The sequence below is a fragment of the Lepus europaeus genome, chromosome 4 (assembly GCF_033115175.1).
Source record: "Lepus europaeus isolate LE1 chromosome 4, mLepTim1.pri, whole genome shotgun sequence".
In the NCBI taxonomy this organism is placed as follows: domain Eukaryota; kingdom Metazoa; phylum Chordata; class Mammalia; order Lagomorpha; family Leporidae; genus Lepus; species Lepus europaeus.
In genome coordinates, this window is record NC_084830.1 from 71,911,950 (window position 1) to 71,927,648 (window position 15,699).

General features: G+C 42.3%; 1 protein-coding gene across 3 annotated transcripts in view; it reads left to right on the top strand.

Annotated features, from left to right (window-relative positions):
• The window catches only part of EYA1 (EYA transcriptional coactivator and phosphatase 1), a 163,242-nt gene that overhangs the window by 131,832 nt on the left and 15,711 nt on the right, over positions 1–15,699 (top strand). For all 3 annotated transcript variants that reach the window (XM_062189549.1, XM_062189550.1, XM_062189551.1), the window contains 4 exons: positions 11,398–11,456; positions 11,572–11,732; positions 12,715–12,829; positions 12,943–13,064. In XM_062189549.1, the coding sequence (XP_062045533.1) occupies positions 11,398–11,456; positions 11,572–11,732; positions 12,715–12,829; positions 12,943–13,064 (457 nt within the window). The remainder of the gene's footprint in view (positions 1–11,397; positions 11,457–11,571; positions 11,733–12,714; positions 12,830–12,942; positions 13,065–15,699) is intronic.

The following is a 15,699-nucleotide window of genomic DNA, read 5'->3' on the forward strand; positions in this document are numbered from 1 at the left end:
GGGAGACCTTTATCTGATGGGACGGTTTACACCAAGCTAATGGAGCTTCAGGATTTTACCCTGATCTGCAGTCTTTGTGTTATAAAAGGGATTCAGGAGAGATGGTGTTGGGTGGTAGAATTTCAGACTCACTGATCCTTGGAAGCCGAGAGAGAACTTTCTGGGTGAGGAAGTGCCCTTCAGAAGTCTCCTCCCTCCCTCTGAGGGGCTGACAGTGAGAGGAGGTGATGATAGAACCCTTCCTGCAGCTCACAGGGAACCTTTTTTTTCTTTTTTTAAGTGCCTATGTCCGGTTCTGCATATTTTTCTTTCTTGAATCAGTAATGATCCCATGGCACAGAACATTGGCTCGGAACATTTTTACTAACTCACTGAGGACATTGTAAAGCCAAATTTATTCTCAGCTGCTCATGTTTTGGTACAAAATTGGGGATTGCTTCCAATTATAATATTATCTGGTGGTATCAGTTAGCTGAAGTTAATATATTGGTCTCTTTTAAATTTTCAAACCTTCAACCTCACTCCCCCTGGTGGGGATGGGGGCGGGGAGAGGAGGCACTTGTAAAAATCAAATACTTCTTTAAATATTGTATGGACATACAGTTTGCAGTTAAGATGAATCTACACTCATCAAATGATAAACTAGCACTTAGATTTTTTGCAAATAATTTGAAAAATTTCTCAAAAAGATCAGTTTAATATTGCATCTTATAGTTCATTTTTCTGTGTATGAGCAAAACAAGTATTTCTATGTGAATTAAAGCTTGTCATCCAATGCTTTGTGTATGCCTTGGTGTGTGGTTCATTTTCTTTAAGTGGCAACAAGGGTTAAAAGCAAGGGGTTACAGACAAGGATGAAGATCTCCTGCTCTGGATATTTTTCCACGCATCCGGCAGCAAGTTTGCAATAAAAGAATGATTTTTATGAGAATGTGATTATTCACAGCAACCCTGAGTTGGTGTCACTATGAAAAATTCTTCTTTGGTCGATACTCTCAGCAGGACTAATAGATCTAAAAGAAAGGAAACAGGAGTTACAAAGAACACTGACTGTTGCCAGTGACAAATTGTGTTTGCAAAAATGATGAGCAAGCCCACTGAAAATTGAGAAATCAGTGCGGCAGTAAATCAAAGGCTTTTCTTACAAGTAGTTCTGAGGCCACATTCAAAAAAATGACCTTTAGATTAGATGCAGGCCGAGTTTTCTTTTTCTTAAGGCTGTGCATATTAATTATGTTGCGTATTAATTTGGTCTTTTTCAAATGTTACATTTTAAAATATGTAGTCTTTTAATGATACAACTATATACTGTTTGAGATATTATCAAACACCAATGCATTGCTATAAGTTGTAGCTGAAGGTTTGCAGTAGTGTCACTGTCCTTACACAAAATTTGTAAAATGCCACATGCTACTTCCTCTTGCTATAACTGAATCATAAATGAAGCTATCCATGGGTTATAGCATAGCTTTGTGGACAATATCAGTGACAGATGCATAGGCTGCACTGAAATACCTTGTGCTTATCCAATAAAAGACAAATCTTATAGTCTATGATATTAAGTATTCATTGTATACTTACCCTTTTAAAAAGTAAATAAAGTGGCAAATATTGATATCATTAGGTCAAACACAGCAAGTGCCATAATTGCAATTAAATTCATCCATTCCCTTTAGAGGCAGTGTCAAACAATTTTAAATAAGCCCACTTTATTGTGAAGTGTTTACTTGCAATTCTTTCTGGCTTTCATTAAGTGAGACTTTCCTCACCCTGAAGTTGAGAGTGTGAATAAAGACAAATATATTTAATATAAACATGTGGTAAAGAAAGTATTCATGGTAAGAAAGAAGGAACTCCAAGCAGAATGAAACTGGCATATAATATTTATTAACACTGTATTACCTAAGAAGGAACAATCCTCATGTGATTCCCTGGGGATTCACATATCGGTGTAGGATTATAATGACATCTTATTCTTTAATTAGCATATTTAAAGGGTTAATAAACAAAATATTAAAATTTTGAAAGACATGTTTTCATCCTTTCTCTAGTTATTGATAATTGATAATAAACACATTTGCTCAATGATCTGAAATATGTACCATAATCTTATACATATGCCAGCATATAGCTTAAGAACATTAGCTTATCCTTTACTTGCCCTACTATCTGCAGGTACTTTTAGTAGACTTTCTTCTCTAAACATTTGTGAATATTAGAATAAATAGCTAGTATCTTACCTTTGTTAAAACTGCTGTAATGCATGTCTTGGGTTTCTAACAGAAGCACTTAGGTATCCTTGCTAATACAAGCATAATTCCAGTAAAATGGCTCTGTTACTTAGGTAATCCCTAAAAGATATTGTAATATTAAACATATTAAAGTACTGCTTTTGTAAGCAAGAAGCAAGCATTAAAAGCAGTGTGTGTCACTATGGTTTGTGTTTGCATCTTACTATAGCTTGCAAAAATAGGTGTTGAAATGTCCCTGTTAAGTTTCTGAGATTGGACATTCTGTATTCCCATTGCCTTGTACAGTGTGTCCTCCACTTTTCTATCAAAACAGACATAGGTATTTATATATGGACTTGAACTCTGTGTGCGTTCCAGTGCTGTGCTGAGCAGCAGTATAGAGTGAGCTTTTACAGACTGTGTTTGTCCAGGTATGTTTTCATTCCTTAATTGGCACTTCCCAAACAGTCAAAGAGAATGAGGAAAACTTCAAAGCTGCTTCTGTTCTTTACCTGTGCCTTAGCCATGGGGAATCTGCACACTTTTTTCCAGAAGGCATGATGGTAGAAAAGCAAGAGAGAGTGAGGCCAGCGCCACAGCTCACTAGGCTAATCCTCCGCCTGCGGTGCTAGCACTCCGGTTTCTTGTCCCGGTTGGGGCGCCGGATTCTGTCCCGGTTGCTCCTCTTCCAGTCCAGCTCTCTGCTGTAGCCCAGGAAGGCAGTGGAGGATGGCCCAAGTGCTTGGGCCCTGCACCCGCATGGGAGACCAGGAGGAAGCACCTGGCTCCTGGCTTCAGATCGGCGCAGCGCACCGGCCATAGCAGCCATTTGGGTGGTGAACCAACGGAAGGAAGACCTTTCTCTCTGTCTCTCTCTCTCTCACTGTCTAACTCTGCCCATCAACTGGCATGTGCCCTGCCCACCCTCTCTCCTCAGAACCTCTGAGTCATGAAGAAACCTGTGGCATGCCCTACTTTTCCTTGGTGTCCCAAAGAACTTATTAAAATATCTAGGGAGTCAAGAGTTATTTCCACTACGGAAGCTGCTCCCTTAAAACTTCTGTCACTCAAACATTGCTCACCCCGAAAGACCACCTGCATGACTGTGGACTTCTATGAGGGAGAGCACCGTGTGGGAAAGTCCACAAGGAAATGTGCGGCTCACCTGTAAATAAAGCCGCAGTACAATTTGAGTGAGTTGTCTCCGCAGTAGAGAAGCAGCCCTGCCCTATGGATTAACATCTTCAAGTTTAGAAATGAGAATCATCCTTCTTTTGAGCAACTTGTAAATGTCAAAGTTTCCCAGCAAGTGTCTGTGTTGTTCAACAGGGAGGTCAAGGCCAGGGATATGATGATGACATGGGAGGGGGCAGAGAAACCGAATATCCTTTCCTGTGCCTTGGTCATGTCCAACTGGTCTCAGTAGGCACGCTGATATAAAGACATAGTGAAAATAGCCAGTTCTCTGGTGACTTTCCCTTTCCACTCTTACTTTGTAAAGCAAGGTATTGAGACAATTAGTTGGCAGGGTGGCGTTGGTTTTCTCACAGTGAATTTGGAACATGCAACAGATACAGCCTCTGTCAGCGGAATTTGCACTCTGTAACTGCCCTTCTCCAAAGACACATTTATAACTCTTTCATATTGTTTCCTCTCGTAACATGCAAGCGGCCTCAAAGTCGTCCTGGGGTCTCTGTTTATACAGAGGCTTCGGACTGACTCTGAGTTTGTGATTCTAGTTCAGGTTCATAGGTGGAGGGCATCATGTGCTGGCTGTGTCGTCATTCTACTTGGCTCAAAGAATAAGACCCGTTTGTGACTGTTGTAATTCTTTTTATTAATTTTCCCCAACTAGCTTGAACTGTACAGTGTATTTTTACATAATTATGGTACAAGTGAAAGGCTTGGGGGAAAGTACAACCACTACAGTATCAAAGCAGAATAAATATTTGCAAGAAAATTCTGCCATCACTTAATATTTTGCATATGAGCCCCTGTACAAAATCTGAGTTATTCCTGGGGCTTGATCCAAAAGAACATGTCTGTGGCCCAGCCCTAGAAGGCCAGAGATGATGACTGATCAGAAAAAGGTCAGCTTGAGTTGTGGTGCCAAGAATAATGACAGAAGGGACCCAGAAAGGCAGCATAACAGAGTTCTAAAGCAAATGTGCCTTTGCCGCATATGGCCGGGCGATCGTACCCCATGTGGCTCTCCGCCCTGCCCCCTGCCCCAGGATGAAGATTCAGGGCTGCACGTGTTGGCAGGTTTCCCCGCCCCTCCATGCAAGCATTTTCAACCCCAGCCCCTGAGTGCTTCGATGTCTGGGAGCTGAGACTGCTAGTCACTGAAGCTTGCTCGTTTTCTTTCTTTCTCTGTGAAGTAGAGGCCCTGTCACCCAGAGGGAAACCAAGCAACTTGATGTGTGGTATTTATTTGAAAGACGGTTGTGGGAGCCTGGCATGTTAGGCCTGAGGTTTGCAGGCTGGTACCTGTAGGCTCAACACTGCAGATGGTTGCCATCTGCCCTCGTTCGGCTCCTCCTGCTGTGATGGTGGCCTGGTCCATGTTCCTGGGCCTCAGTCTTTTTACTTAGGACTCACTGTGTCAGTGTGACATGCTGAAGCCTAGGCTTTTGCAACCTAATATTGCACTAGGTATACACCCTGCACTTCTGGCAAAGACCCCATTACCATGGTGGCGCTCTCTCTGGGATGATTTCCCTCTGAAGTGCCAATCATTTAAAGGCCTAATGATGGCAGGAAGGGTTGGGGCTTGCATTGAAGGATCGAGGACACATATTGAAGTGACAGGCTGGAAGAGCGGGGCCAGGGTTATTAACATTAGGCCAGGTATGAGGGACACAAAGGGGAGGATAGAGTTTGCATCCCCTGAGCTCAAAACAGCTCATAAGCAATGGAGGACCTGGGCCATGACCAGCATACAGAGTGGGCAGTTGGCTGAATTGTGTGATTTTGAAGGAGTTTGGGAAGAAAACTAGAGTTACTGGTTAAAAACAGTGTGTCTCAGCACTTAGATTTTCTTCCTTTTTCATATCTGTGAAGTGGATTATAAAATTAACTACAGCTTCTCATGCAAAACTCTGAGCACCAACATGAAACTCAAAAAGTTTCAGATTCCAGAGCAATTCTCATTTTCAGATTAAGGCTACTCAACCGGTTAAGTCTATGCAAACATTCCAAAATCCAAAACACTCCCAACATGCAAAACCCTTCTGATCCCAAGCATTTTAGAAAAGAGATACTCAAGTTGTCCTTACATTTTCAGCACAGACTCAGTAAGATACAGAAGTCTGGAGTCTGTGTGTGAATGAGCAAGAGAAACCTCGGGCGGGCTGTGCAGGAACTCTAGAAGTACAGAGAATGTCTCTTCCTGCATCCCTTTGTTATTGCGTTCCAAGAAGGAAAGAGGTACCCCACCCCCACCCCAGCCAGGGATTCAGTTGTGTCACTATTGGATGCTTTGGCAATCAGGTCTAGGGACCCTGCACTGCATCGCTGGTGTCTTACCACTTGTGAAAAGGAAGAGCCTAACCTCAAGATGGGAATAGTGGGTCAGTGCTTCAGTAGTATCTAAGTATGGAAGTTAACTGTAAACTTTCCCTAATGAAGCATTATCACAGTTTTGCTTTGTACTTCTCTAGAATGTATCTGTGCTATGTAGATTGAGAGGCAAGAAATGATTAAATAAACATGCTAATTATGATGGTACATTCCTCTACTTTTGTTACTGAATTCTTATGCAAACGTGTTCCTGATTTTTATGCAAAAATGTTTTGATTGTAGTCCCTTTGGAAAGCCATTAACACAAAAACAGCTGTTGAGGCAGGCATTAGCCAGGTTAGGATGCTGGTTGAGACATACCTGCCCCATGTTAGAGTACCTGGGCTCAGCACCTACCTTGGGCTCCCACCTCCAGCTTCCTGCTGGTGCAGACCCTGGGAGGCAGCAGTGAGGGTCCATATGGCTACATTCCTGCCACCCTTGTGGGAAAGCCTGGCCCCAGACCCAACGATGCAGGCATTTGGAGAGTGAACCAGCTGATGGGAGCTCTTTTCTCTCTTTCTGCCCCTCAAATAAATAAGCAATTTGTAGAAATAATTCTTTTTCTCCCTTTCTGCTCCCAAACCAATTCTCACGTCTGTGATTTGGGGATAAAAGACATGGCTGTCTTCAGGAGCCTTTTTTTCACCTTTCAAGGACCTGCTCCCTAAGTGCACAAAGCCCCATTGCATCTGTAAATTGGGCTAGTTCCCAGAGACAATGAGAGCTTCCCCTATAAGTGCCTCTCTTCACTTACCCCCACTTCCCTCCACAGCCACTTGAAGGTAGAGACATGGCGTGGACAAATCTGATTCCAGAAAACTGTCTCGTTCTTGTCTAAGGCTTTGAACCCTCCCGGGCGGACCTCTGCTCGGTTGTTCATGCACCTGCTTCAAACAAGAAGGCGTCCTGCTGCCTCGCCCCCTTATCTACCAAAATACAATTTCAGTTCAGAACTCTGCAACCTTCTTGGACTGAAGAGTTCAGCCATTCAGCAGCAGGGTGCTCATCCCAGGGAGGGTTCCCAGAAGGTTCTGTAGCATTGACCATAATTATAATTAATCTGCCCCACGTGTAGTCAGTTAATTAACATCTCTGTTTTCTGCCAACCTGTAAGGACTTGAGGGCAGGATAACTTGTCCACTGCTTCCCTGGCAAAGGTGCTGCTTGCTCCAACCTACAAGCCACTCTCCTCCTCGCTCATCCTTTATTTCACACCAGAGATAGCCTGTCTCAGAGCCTTTGAAAATTCTCTTTCTCGTTCCTTCCCCAAACGTTAATTGGTATTGCATGGCCTCCTCGCCTGCTGTGTTTTTTCCTCCTTACCACTTACCACGGTCGAACATACTGTACATTTTGCATTGTTAAACCTCCTGAGACCAAAGGATGTCCAAAATAAAAGGGTTCATGGAGCTGTTAGAGATGGTAGTCAGAATAAAGACCAGGTCCTGGGCCAAGTTTCCAAAAACTACCAGGAGCAAGGTTGGATAGCAATTGGGAAAATGTCCACCAGATGCAGAGCTAAGAGCTTTTATAAACCTTGGGGAAGAATGGCGTAGGTTGTTTGCAGTGACCCTACATTAGCTATAGCCGAGAGGAGGTAACTGGGGAAAGCTTTGGGATAGGAGATCCGTTCATAAGGAGGCATGCTTGTTGCTTCTGGATTGTTGGGGCTAACAGGTCTGGAAGGTTTATGTATAAACAGAGTGTATTGGCCCTAGGAGTTGGCTGTGATGGGATTTAAGGCAAGGTTTCAACAGTTTAATGTTGCTTTTGCCCTACAGCTGTTATCTGATTATCTTCCCTTTTCCTACCCATCCCCACCACCATCCTGCGTGCTTTGTCGTTAATCTTCCAGGCATCTCAGAATTTTCTTTAATCAGTATGATTTTTATTGGTGGCTCCCCCGTTAGAATGTTAGTTCCCAGGTGGCAGTGAAATTTTTTTTATCTGTTTTGGTAAATACTATGTCTTTATCATCTAGCACAATACCTATGAGATAGTAGTCTCTTAATAAGTAACCCCATGTATGAGTGAATGACCACCTTCCTAAGCTAAGGCACCCATTAGCCAACACAGATGGGTGCAAGTGCAGAATCTGTCAGGAGTCCTTGGAATCACTACTGCCCCCAGGGAGCCCAGGACAGACACCCAGACACAGTAGGGGTCCCTCAGGCAGCTCAAGCCCCACTAAGGATCAGTGGGCAAAACATGCTGAGCTAGTGGTGGTTCCCAAAATGGGAATGCTTTGCATGGCTGCGATTCAGTCATGATTTCACCTCCTTAAAGCCCTGTGGCATGCTTTTTGAAAGTTTATTTCAAAAGAACATTTCCAACAAGTTCTGTATGTTTTTGAAATTAAGAAAAAAACTTCCTTTGCCATGGACTTGCCTATGTCCTGCCTTCTGTGTAATTTGACCCATATTATCGTCTTTAGGAATATCTGAGACTACTTCAAAAAGTTCATGCAATGATGGAATGAAAAGCAAGTTTATTTTGGTGTGAAAAAATTGACACCCTAATAGCACTTTCTGTGGATTTTTTTTGAAGCCTCCTCATGTTTTGACACTTAGAAATACATCACGCTCCTGTTGTTGTCTTCTGTGTCTATAGAATCTTCCAGTGGGGCTTTCAACTTCTCACTGCCGCCATGGCAAGAGCCACCTTTGCTTAAAGCCCTGAGCTTTTAAATCACACCTTGATCCTCTGATTTTCTGAATTTAAAACAAATTTGGAAACTAAAAATGAACCAAGTCGAGAAGACAAAACCAAAAGCTCCATGGCTCCTAAAAGGTGGACGAAGGAAAGTTTGTGGCCCCCCATCCCACCCAGACCCCCAACACACACACACACACACACACAAACACACACCCTAAGGAGACTGGGTTTCAGGCCTGTGAGTGGAGGAGGAAATCGCTGTGTGTCATCAGAGAGCGAACTCACTTAGCAAATTAACTAGTTGCACAACTCTGCTGTAAAATACTGCAGAATCGCAATAGTCTTTTCTAGGAGTTAAAGTCGTACGATAGATCAGCATCAAGAATTCTAGCATAGTCTCTTGTGAACATTTTTGAAATTTTTTTTTGAAAAAGCATACTTCCCAAGGCATTTGTAAGCTCACACAAACACCTGAAAGGGATCTTCGCTGTGTTATGTATCAGACGTTTGTGCAGTATAGTATGTTTCTTATTGTGCGCTGTGTGACATGAGCATCAGTTCCACAGAACACATTTGACAGACATTTCAATGATTTTTTTTTTCATTCCCGAAGGTGCTAATTAGGTCCTTTAAAAACCACTTTTGATTTTTGAGCCTCTTTTCATTAAAGTCATTCCACAGAAATTCTCCTGATAAAGAATGAAGATTTTCTTGTTGCCATCACAGCAAAGCTTGCTTTCATCAAGTCACTATGGAGTGAGTTTGCTATCTGCAGGTAAAAGCTTAGAGCTGTTGACCCTTAATTAGAGCTAACCCCCATATTGACCAGTACTTCAAATGAGGGCCTGGCCTGGGAACAAAAGAGTTTCCCTAGAGCTAGCAGGAGAAAACAAATACAGGATGTGGAAGAACAGCAACAATGGAGTCATTAACAGTCCTTAGAAGATAAGTGACCGCTCTGTGAGTAATGGAGATTAGCACCTAAATTAGGGTAAGCATCTTAACACCCTGCTTTCCCAAAGAATTCTTCCCACCCTTAAAATTAACCACTCAATTCTAGGTCAGCTTTGATTCCTTGAATTAAATGCCTTTTAGCATCTTTTCTTCTCTGGTTTCTCAACTTCCTCCTTTTTGTTCCTTCTCCCAAGAGAGAAAATGTCTCCATCATGGTCTGATGACCTTTTTTAGTCCTAAGAAAGGAGTTTACCAAGAGCCTGAGCCTTGGGTTTGTGGCTAAGTATCAGAAGTTTCAGCTCCTGCTGTAGTGACTCCTTAAACCTAGAATAAGTAAGTTGTTGAAAACACAAAACAACTATCATTCGTCTTCTAAAATAGGATTAACTTAATCACTCTGAGAGTTCCCCACCCTGTTTTCTAAGAATGACCTGTTTTTACAATGTTAAATTCACAGTCAGCATGTGAGGGCTCCTAGACTTGCTTTTCCTTTTTTCTTATCAGAGGTTATAGACCTCAGGAGAGCAGGGGAGGGTTACAAGGTCAAAGTCTTTTCCTCCTTGGAACTTACTGCTTGCTGGGAGAGAGCTGCCTGGAAAATAGATGCTTTAAAGAAGAGGTTGGGGGGTCATGATTTTAATTCTGTTAAGGAACAGCTGGTTTGAGTTTCTTTCAACTTCTATCTCCTGCTCCCTTCCTCACAAATCCGTGGAGAGAGAGAGAAGAATTTGTTCAGAAGGAACTGGCAACATAAAAATATACCTTTTCAGTCATGGTAGTGTTTTACCAATGTCATCTTTGTTACCCAATCGAATGTTAAGTGCTACAGAGGAAGGTGAGATTTTATAAAATTAACGATATCTGAAACATGACTGGAGCTGGAGTCAGAAGCACCTTTTTCAACTACAGGATATGTGCCTGCAAATTGCTCCTACTATTTTTTAATGAAGACATTAATGGAAATAAGTACACAAAAGGCCTGTGGGGTAGCTGGACCCTGACTGCAAGGAGAAGAATATATCTGAAATCTGAGAGCAAGCCAGGAGGGTGTGTTGCTTGCCGCTGGGCTGGCCACCTTGTCTGTCTCCGAGTATGCCTTCATTCCACAAATGTTTGTTGAGTGCCCACTCTTCCCACAAGTATGCTAGGGCCTGGGGATGCCGTGGTAAGATAAATATGTCTGCTTCTAAGCCAACAGGTGCACACATGTGCACTCGGTCCAGCAGAACTTGAGCCTACAGTTCTGCACCATTTACACACTGGTTGAGATTAAAAAGTCAAGTCCATTCAAAATAACATTGTGCTATAATACACTCATAAATCCAGTATTTAAATGCATGTGTACAAAATAGTAAAATACAATGGTTAAAATATACCACATGCTTTGATTGTTTTTATTTAGGTTTTGAAGTCTCCTATGCTTTATTTTTAATCCTGCACACACAGACACACATACACAAAGAATCAAACTCACATCTCTCACATAAATGGCAAACCAGGAACAGATTTTTTGTCTGGGCTCCTCCGCACACTGGCCTCGGGCTGTGTTGGTGTGTGGCTCAACAGCAATCAGAGGTCATAATTTCATTGGCAGTTAGCATCAGGTTTAATTTTTCTAGCATGTTACATTTACCAAGATGTCTGGTTCCAGTTATGCATAGGCACTGCCTGAATCAGCTCGGAACAGCATGATTCTTAAGGTACCTAAGGTTTTTGGAACACACATGCTAATTGTTTGCAATCACTTTCCTTTCTAAACATAAAAGTGTGTTTTCTGAAGCAGGATAACAGTAGTCCTTAATGACATTGCTTGTTTCTTACTCTGGCAAACATGTCAACTTAGCAAGACTGCCACCTACTGATTGACATAGTTGAAAGACACTCCAATTAAGTTTTTTTAAAAAAAAAAAACAGCCTTGTGATTTTCTGTTCAAGAAAACAGAAATGTAGCTGCTTTTCAAAAATTGACCTGTATCTTTTCATTGCATTTCAGGAATGTGACCAAGTTCATATAGACGATGTTTCTTCAGATGACAATGGCCAGGACCTCAGGTGAGCAGTCTGAAATGTGAAGCTATTGCCTCCCCCTTTTGTGGTTGTAATTGCTCAGCTAATAAAGATGGACTTGCTGTTCGGTTAACTTTGGGCTTTTCTTGCATCTAAATAGCACATATAACTTTGGAACAGATGGTTTTCCTGCTGCAGCCACCAGTGCTAATTTATGCCTGGCAACTGGTGTCCGGGGCGGCGTGGACTGGATGAGAAAGTTGGCCTTCCGCTACAGACGAGTGAAAGAGATCTACAACACCTACAAAAACAACGTGGGAGGCAAGTGACTCACCCTGGTGTCTCCATGGGTTAAGACAGTCTAGATACAATTCTGAAAGTACCCACACTTTTGAAAGTACAATTCTGAAAGTATCCCACACTGCTTGGGATATACTCGCTGTTTGGGGGCAGTTCCATCTCACAGGCCATTGTTCTGCTCTGATGTAGTGACAGACGGTGGACTGGAACCATCTGCCCTGGCCACATTACCCAGTGGGTGACCTGCGGCGAGGTTCCTGACCCCTCTGACCTTCTGTTGAATTGGGATGAGCAACCCCTGTCCACCATGAGATGGGTTGTTAAATGTTTTCTACTGTGTAGATGCTTATTGTGGTTTGGATCGTTTGCTTGTGGTTCAAAATTGTCCAGATGACTTTAGAATAAAAGGGACTGTATTGACTTAATTGTGAAAAATATAGGGGTGATGTTGGTTTCCAGCATGGCTATATCCTGATATTCAAATTATGCCATCAGGGAAACTTATCCTAGCCTTTGGGTCGAGGGCATTCTAGGTTAGTAATGACCACCAGTAGATCCAGGATTCTATTCTGCTGGGTTAGTGCATACTTAGGGAATGAGAGAAATATCTTTCTCCACAGATAGGGTAAAAGCTCTAAGGCTGACTTTCATTGGCCATGCCAAGGTCATGCACCCACCCTGGAAGCTAGAAAGTGGGGTCTGCTCAGCCCCAACACAGGGTAACAGGAGTGAGGGACAGTAGGCTCCCCAAAAAGAGATAACTCATAACCAGAAGGAATGCTCACAATGCAAAATCAGTTCTCCCCTATGATAGCACTAAATATTTCTCAACTGAATGATCATATATGAAATATTATTTATCACTATATATTCACAATATAGTACTTTATGTACTAGACAGCTTGAGGCAGGTGTTAGTAGTACTTTTAAATACTCATTATTTATAAAACAGAAAAGACATGTGGGTAAGGAGGTAGTTCATCATGTGCTTTTAAATCCGCAGGTCTGCTTGGTCCAGCTAAGAGAGAAGCTTGGTTACAGTTGCGGGCTGAGATTGAAGCCCTGACGGACTCCTGGTTGACACTGGCCCTTAAAGCTCTCTCACTCATTCACTCCCGGTAAGGCACTCCATGGGGACTCTGCTGGGAAATGGGTCCAGCGCGTGCTTGTTCATTTTGAAGATTTGTTTTTTAACAGTCTTTTAAATTTTTTTTCACTTTTGTTCTTGTAGGACAAACTGTGTGAATATTTTAGTAACAACTACTCAGCTCATCCCAGCATTGGCTAAAGTCCTACTATATGGATTAGGAATTGTATTTCCAATAGAAAATATTTACAGTGCAACTAAAATAGGTGAGTTGTTCCCATCTACCCCCTAATCAACACTTTTATTTCAGACTAATTTGACAGACAATAAACGAGACTTTTATTTTCAGAATGCTAGAGAGGTCAGAAAACTAGAAGAATATTTTTATTCAAATTGGCTTTAGACACCAAGAGAATTTTAAAGCATATTTTGTGTAGCTGAAGTCTTACATTTTTACTTCATTGGTTAACATTAGATGTAGTAGCCTAGCATTAATTCTGGGTTATTATCTTACTTTTATTCTTTTAGGCAATATCAACCAAAATATAAGCTAAAACAAACATTAATATGGTACTTCACACAGTAGAAATGAAACAACTCTAACAGCTTTGTTACTATTGAAAAGGGGGTTTTTGTTTTGTTTTTAATTTAGTGTATATAAATAATGGAGTTTCCTTTTTTTTTTTTTTTTGGTGAGGGTACCAGAATGAAAACAGCTAAGTTCCTTGCAAGAAGGAAACATAATTGGAAGAAAAAGAATCTGAAACTTAGACTATAAACCAAGACAGAATAAAAGAAGGGATTAAAAAGGGAGATGTGACTCTTGTTCCCATGGGAAACAGACTTTGTAAGATGTATTTATTTATTTTAAAGTTAGAGAGAGAGAGAGAGATTTCCCATCCATTGGCTCTCTCCCCAGATGGCCACAAGAGACAGGGCTGGGCCAGGACAAAGCTGGGAGTAAGGACTTTCTTCCAGGTCTCCCAGGGGCTCGAGCACTCTGGCCACCCTTCATTGCTTTTCCCAAACCATTAGCTGAGAGCTGGATTGGAAGTGCAGCAACCAAGAACATTAACGAGCACCTATGGGATACTGGCATTGCAAGTGGCTGCTTTCCCCTCTTCACCACAATGCCAGTCTAGAATCAGACATCTACGTAACTACAATCCAGTATGACAAAGAGGTATCTGTATCTATCAGATATCCGCTACATGCCCAGACCTGTACTCAGTATTTTACTTATTGAAGTGAATTTTTACAATGTTGCTGCTTTACAAATGAGGAAACTAAAGACCAGACACTTAAGTAATTGTTCAGATCAATAGCTGGTAAAGGTAAAGGTTCAAGTCACAAGTTTTTCTTTCTCTTTTCTTAAGATTTACTTCTTTATTTGAAAGGCATACTTACAGAGAAAGAAGAGAGACAGAGAGTGAGTGAGATCTTTCATCCCCTGGTTCACTCCCCAAGTAGCAGCAATGGCCAGGCCCGGAGGAGTCTCCCACATGGGCACAAGAGTCCAAGCACTTGGACTATCTTCCACTGCTTTCCTAGGTGCATTAGGAAGCTGGATCAGAAGTGGAGCAGCTGGGACTCAAACCGGTGATGATATGAGATGCCTGCATCACAGGCTGCTACACCACAATACTTGCTCCAAGTCACAAGCTTTTCTGATTCCAGAGTCCATACTCTTTTTTTTTTTTTTTTTTTTTTTTTACTTATTTGACAGGTAGAGTTAGAGAGAGAGAGAGAGAGAGGCAGAAAGGTCTTCTTTTCGTTGGTTCACTCCCCAAATGGCCACCACGGCTGGTGCTGCGCCAATCCGAAGCCAGGAGACAGGTGCTTCTTCCTGGTCTCCCATGGGGTGCAGGGCCCAAGCACTCGGGCCATCCTCCGCTGCCCTCCTGGGCCACAGCAGAGAGCTGGACTGGAAGAGGAGCAACCGGGACTAGACTCCAGCACCTATATGGGATGCTGGCACTGCAAGGCAGAGGATTAATCAAGTGAGCCATGGCGCCGGCCCCCAGAATCCATATTCTTCCCCACTTCCTAAGGGGGTCTCCTGCTAAATGGGGGCATGGCTGAGGAAGCATTCATTTTCACCCAACAGGAGGCAGTGGACAAGTGTCAATGAAAGCTATGGGAAGATTTGACATTTGAGCTGGGTATAGAAGGACTAAGTTGAGATCAAGGAACATGGAAGCTGAAAGGTGTTCCTGGCCAAGGGACTTGTAAGGAGTCCAGAGTGGTTGATCATCAGTGTTCATGGGAAACTAGAACTGAGAAGGTAGACTCGGGTCTGGTCATAAGTGGCCCTGTACGTACCCCAAGGAGATGCATGTTATTTTAATAAGCACAGCAGAAGGGGGATGAGCAACCTAGTAGGTGGGAAGAAGGCTGTTTAGAGCTTCATAGCTCCCTCTAGGGGAGAAAAGGGCAAATGTAGAATCCCTACAGATCTAACTTCTGACCACCTGAGGTTTTATACTTGCTGTTCCTTTCCTTCAAAGCATTTACTAAATGATTGCCAAAGTATTATATGCACGTTATTTGTTGGTCATTAAGACTTCCCCCACCATGCTATGATATTCTTGAGGACTTTCTTTCTCATCATAGTGGCTACAATTCTCAGCACACCGTAGGTACTCAATAAATGCTTATTGAATGACATAGATTAATAAATGGCTAATGATTTTGAATAAGGCTGATATAGAGGCTTCTTTTAGACACCTGCATCTATAGTGGCATGATTAACTCATGGGAAAACGAGGTTTTATTTTATCATTGTGGAGTTTGAAGAGCCCAGGAGGTACTCACATAGACTTCTCAAGTTGGAAATACAGTACTTATCAGGTGTTTGAGAATGATGCTTTCCAAAGAGGGCCAATAACACAGCATTGGAAA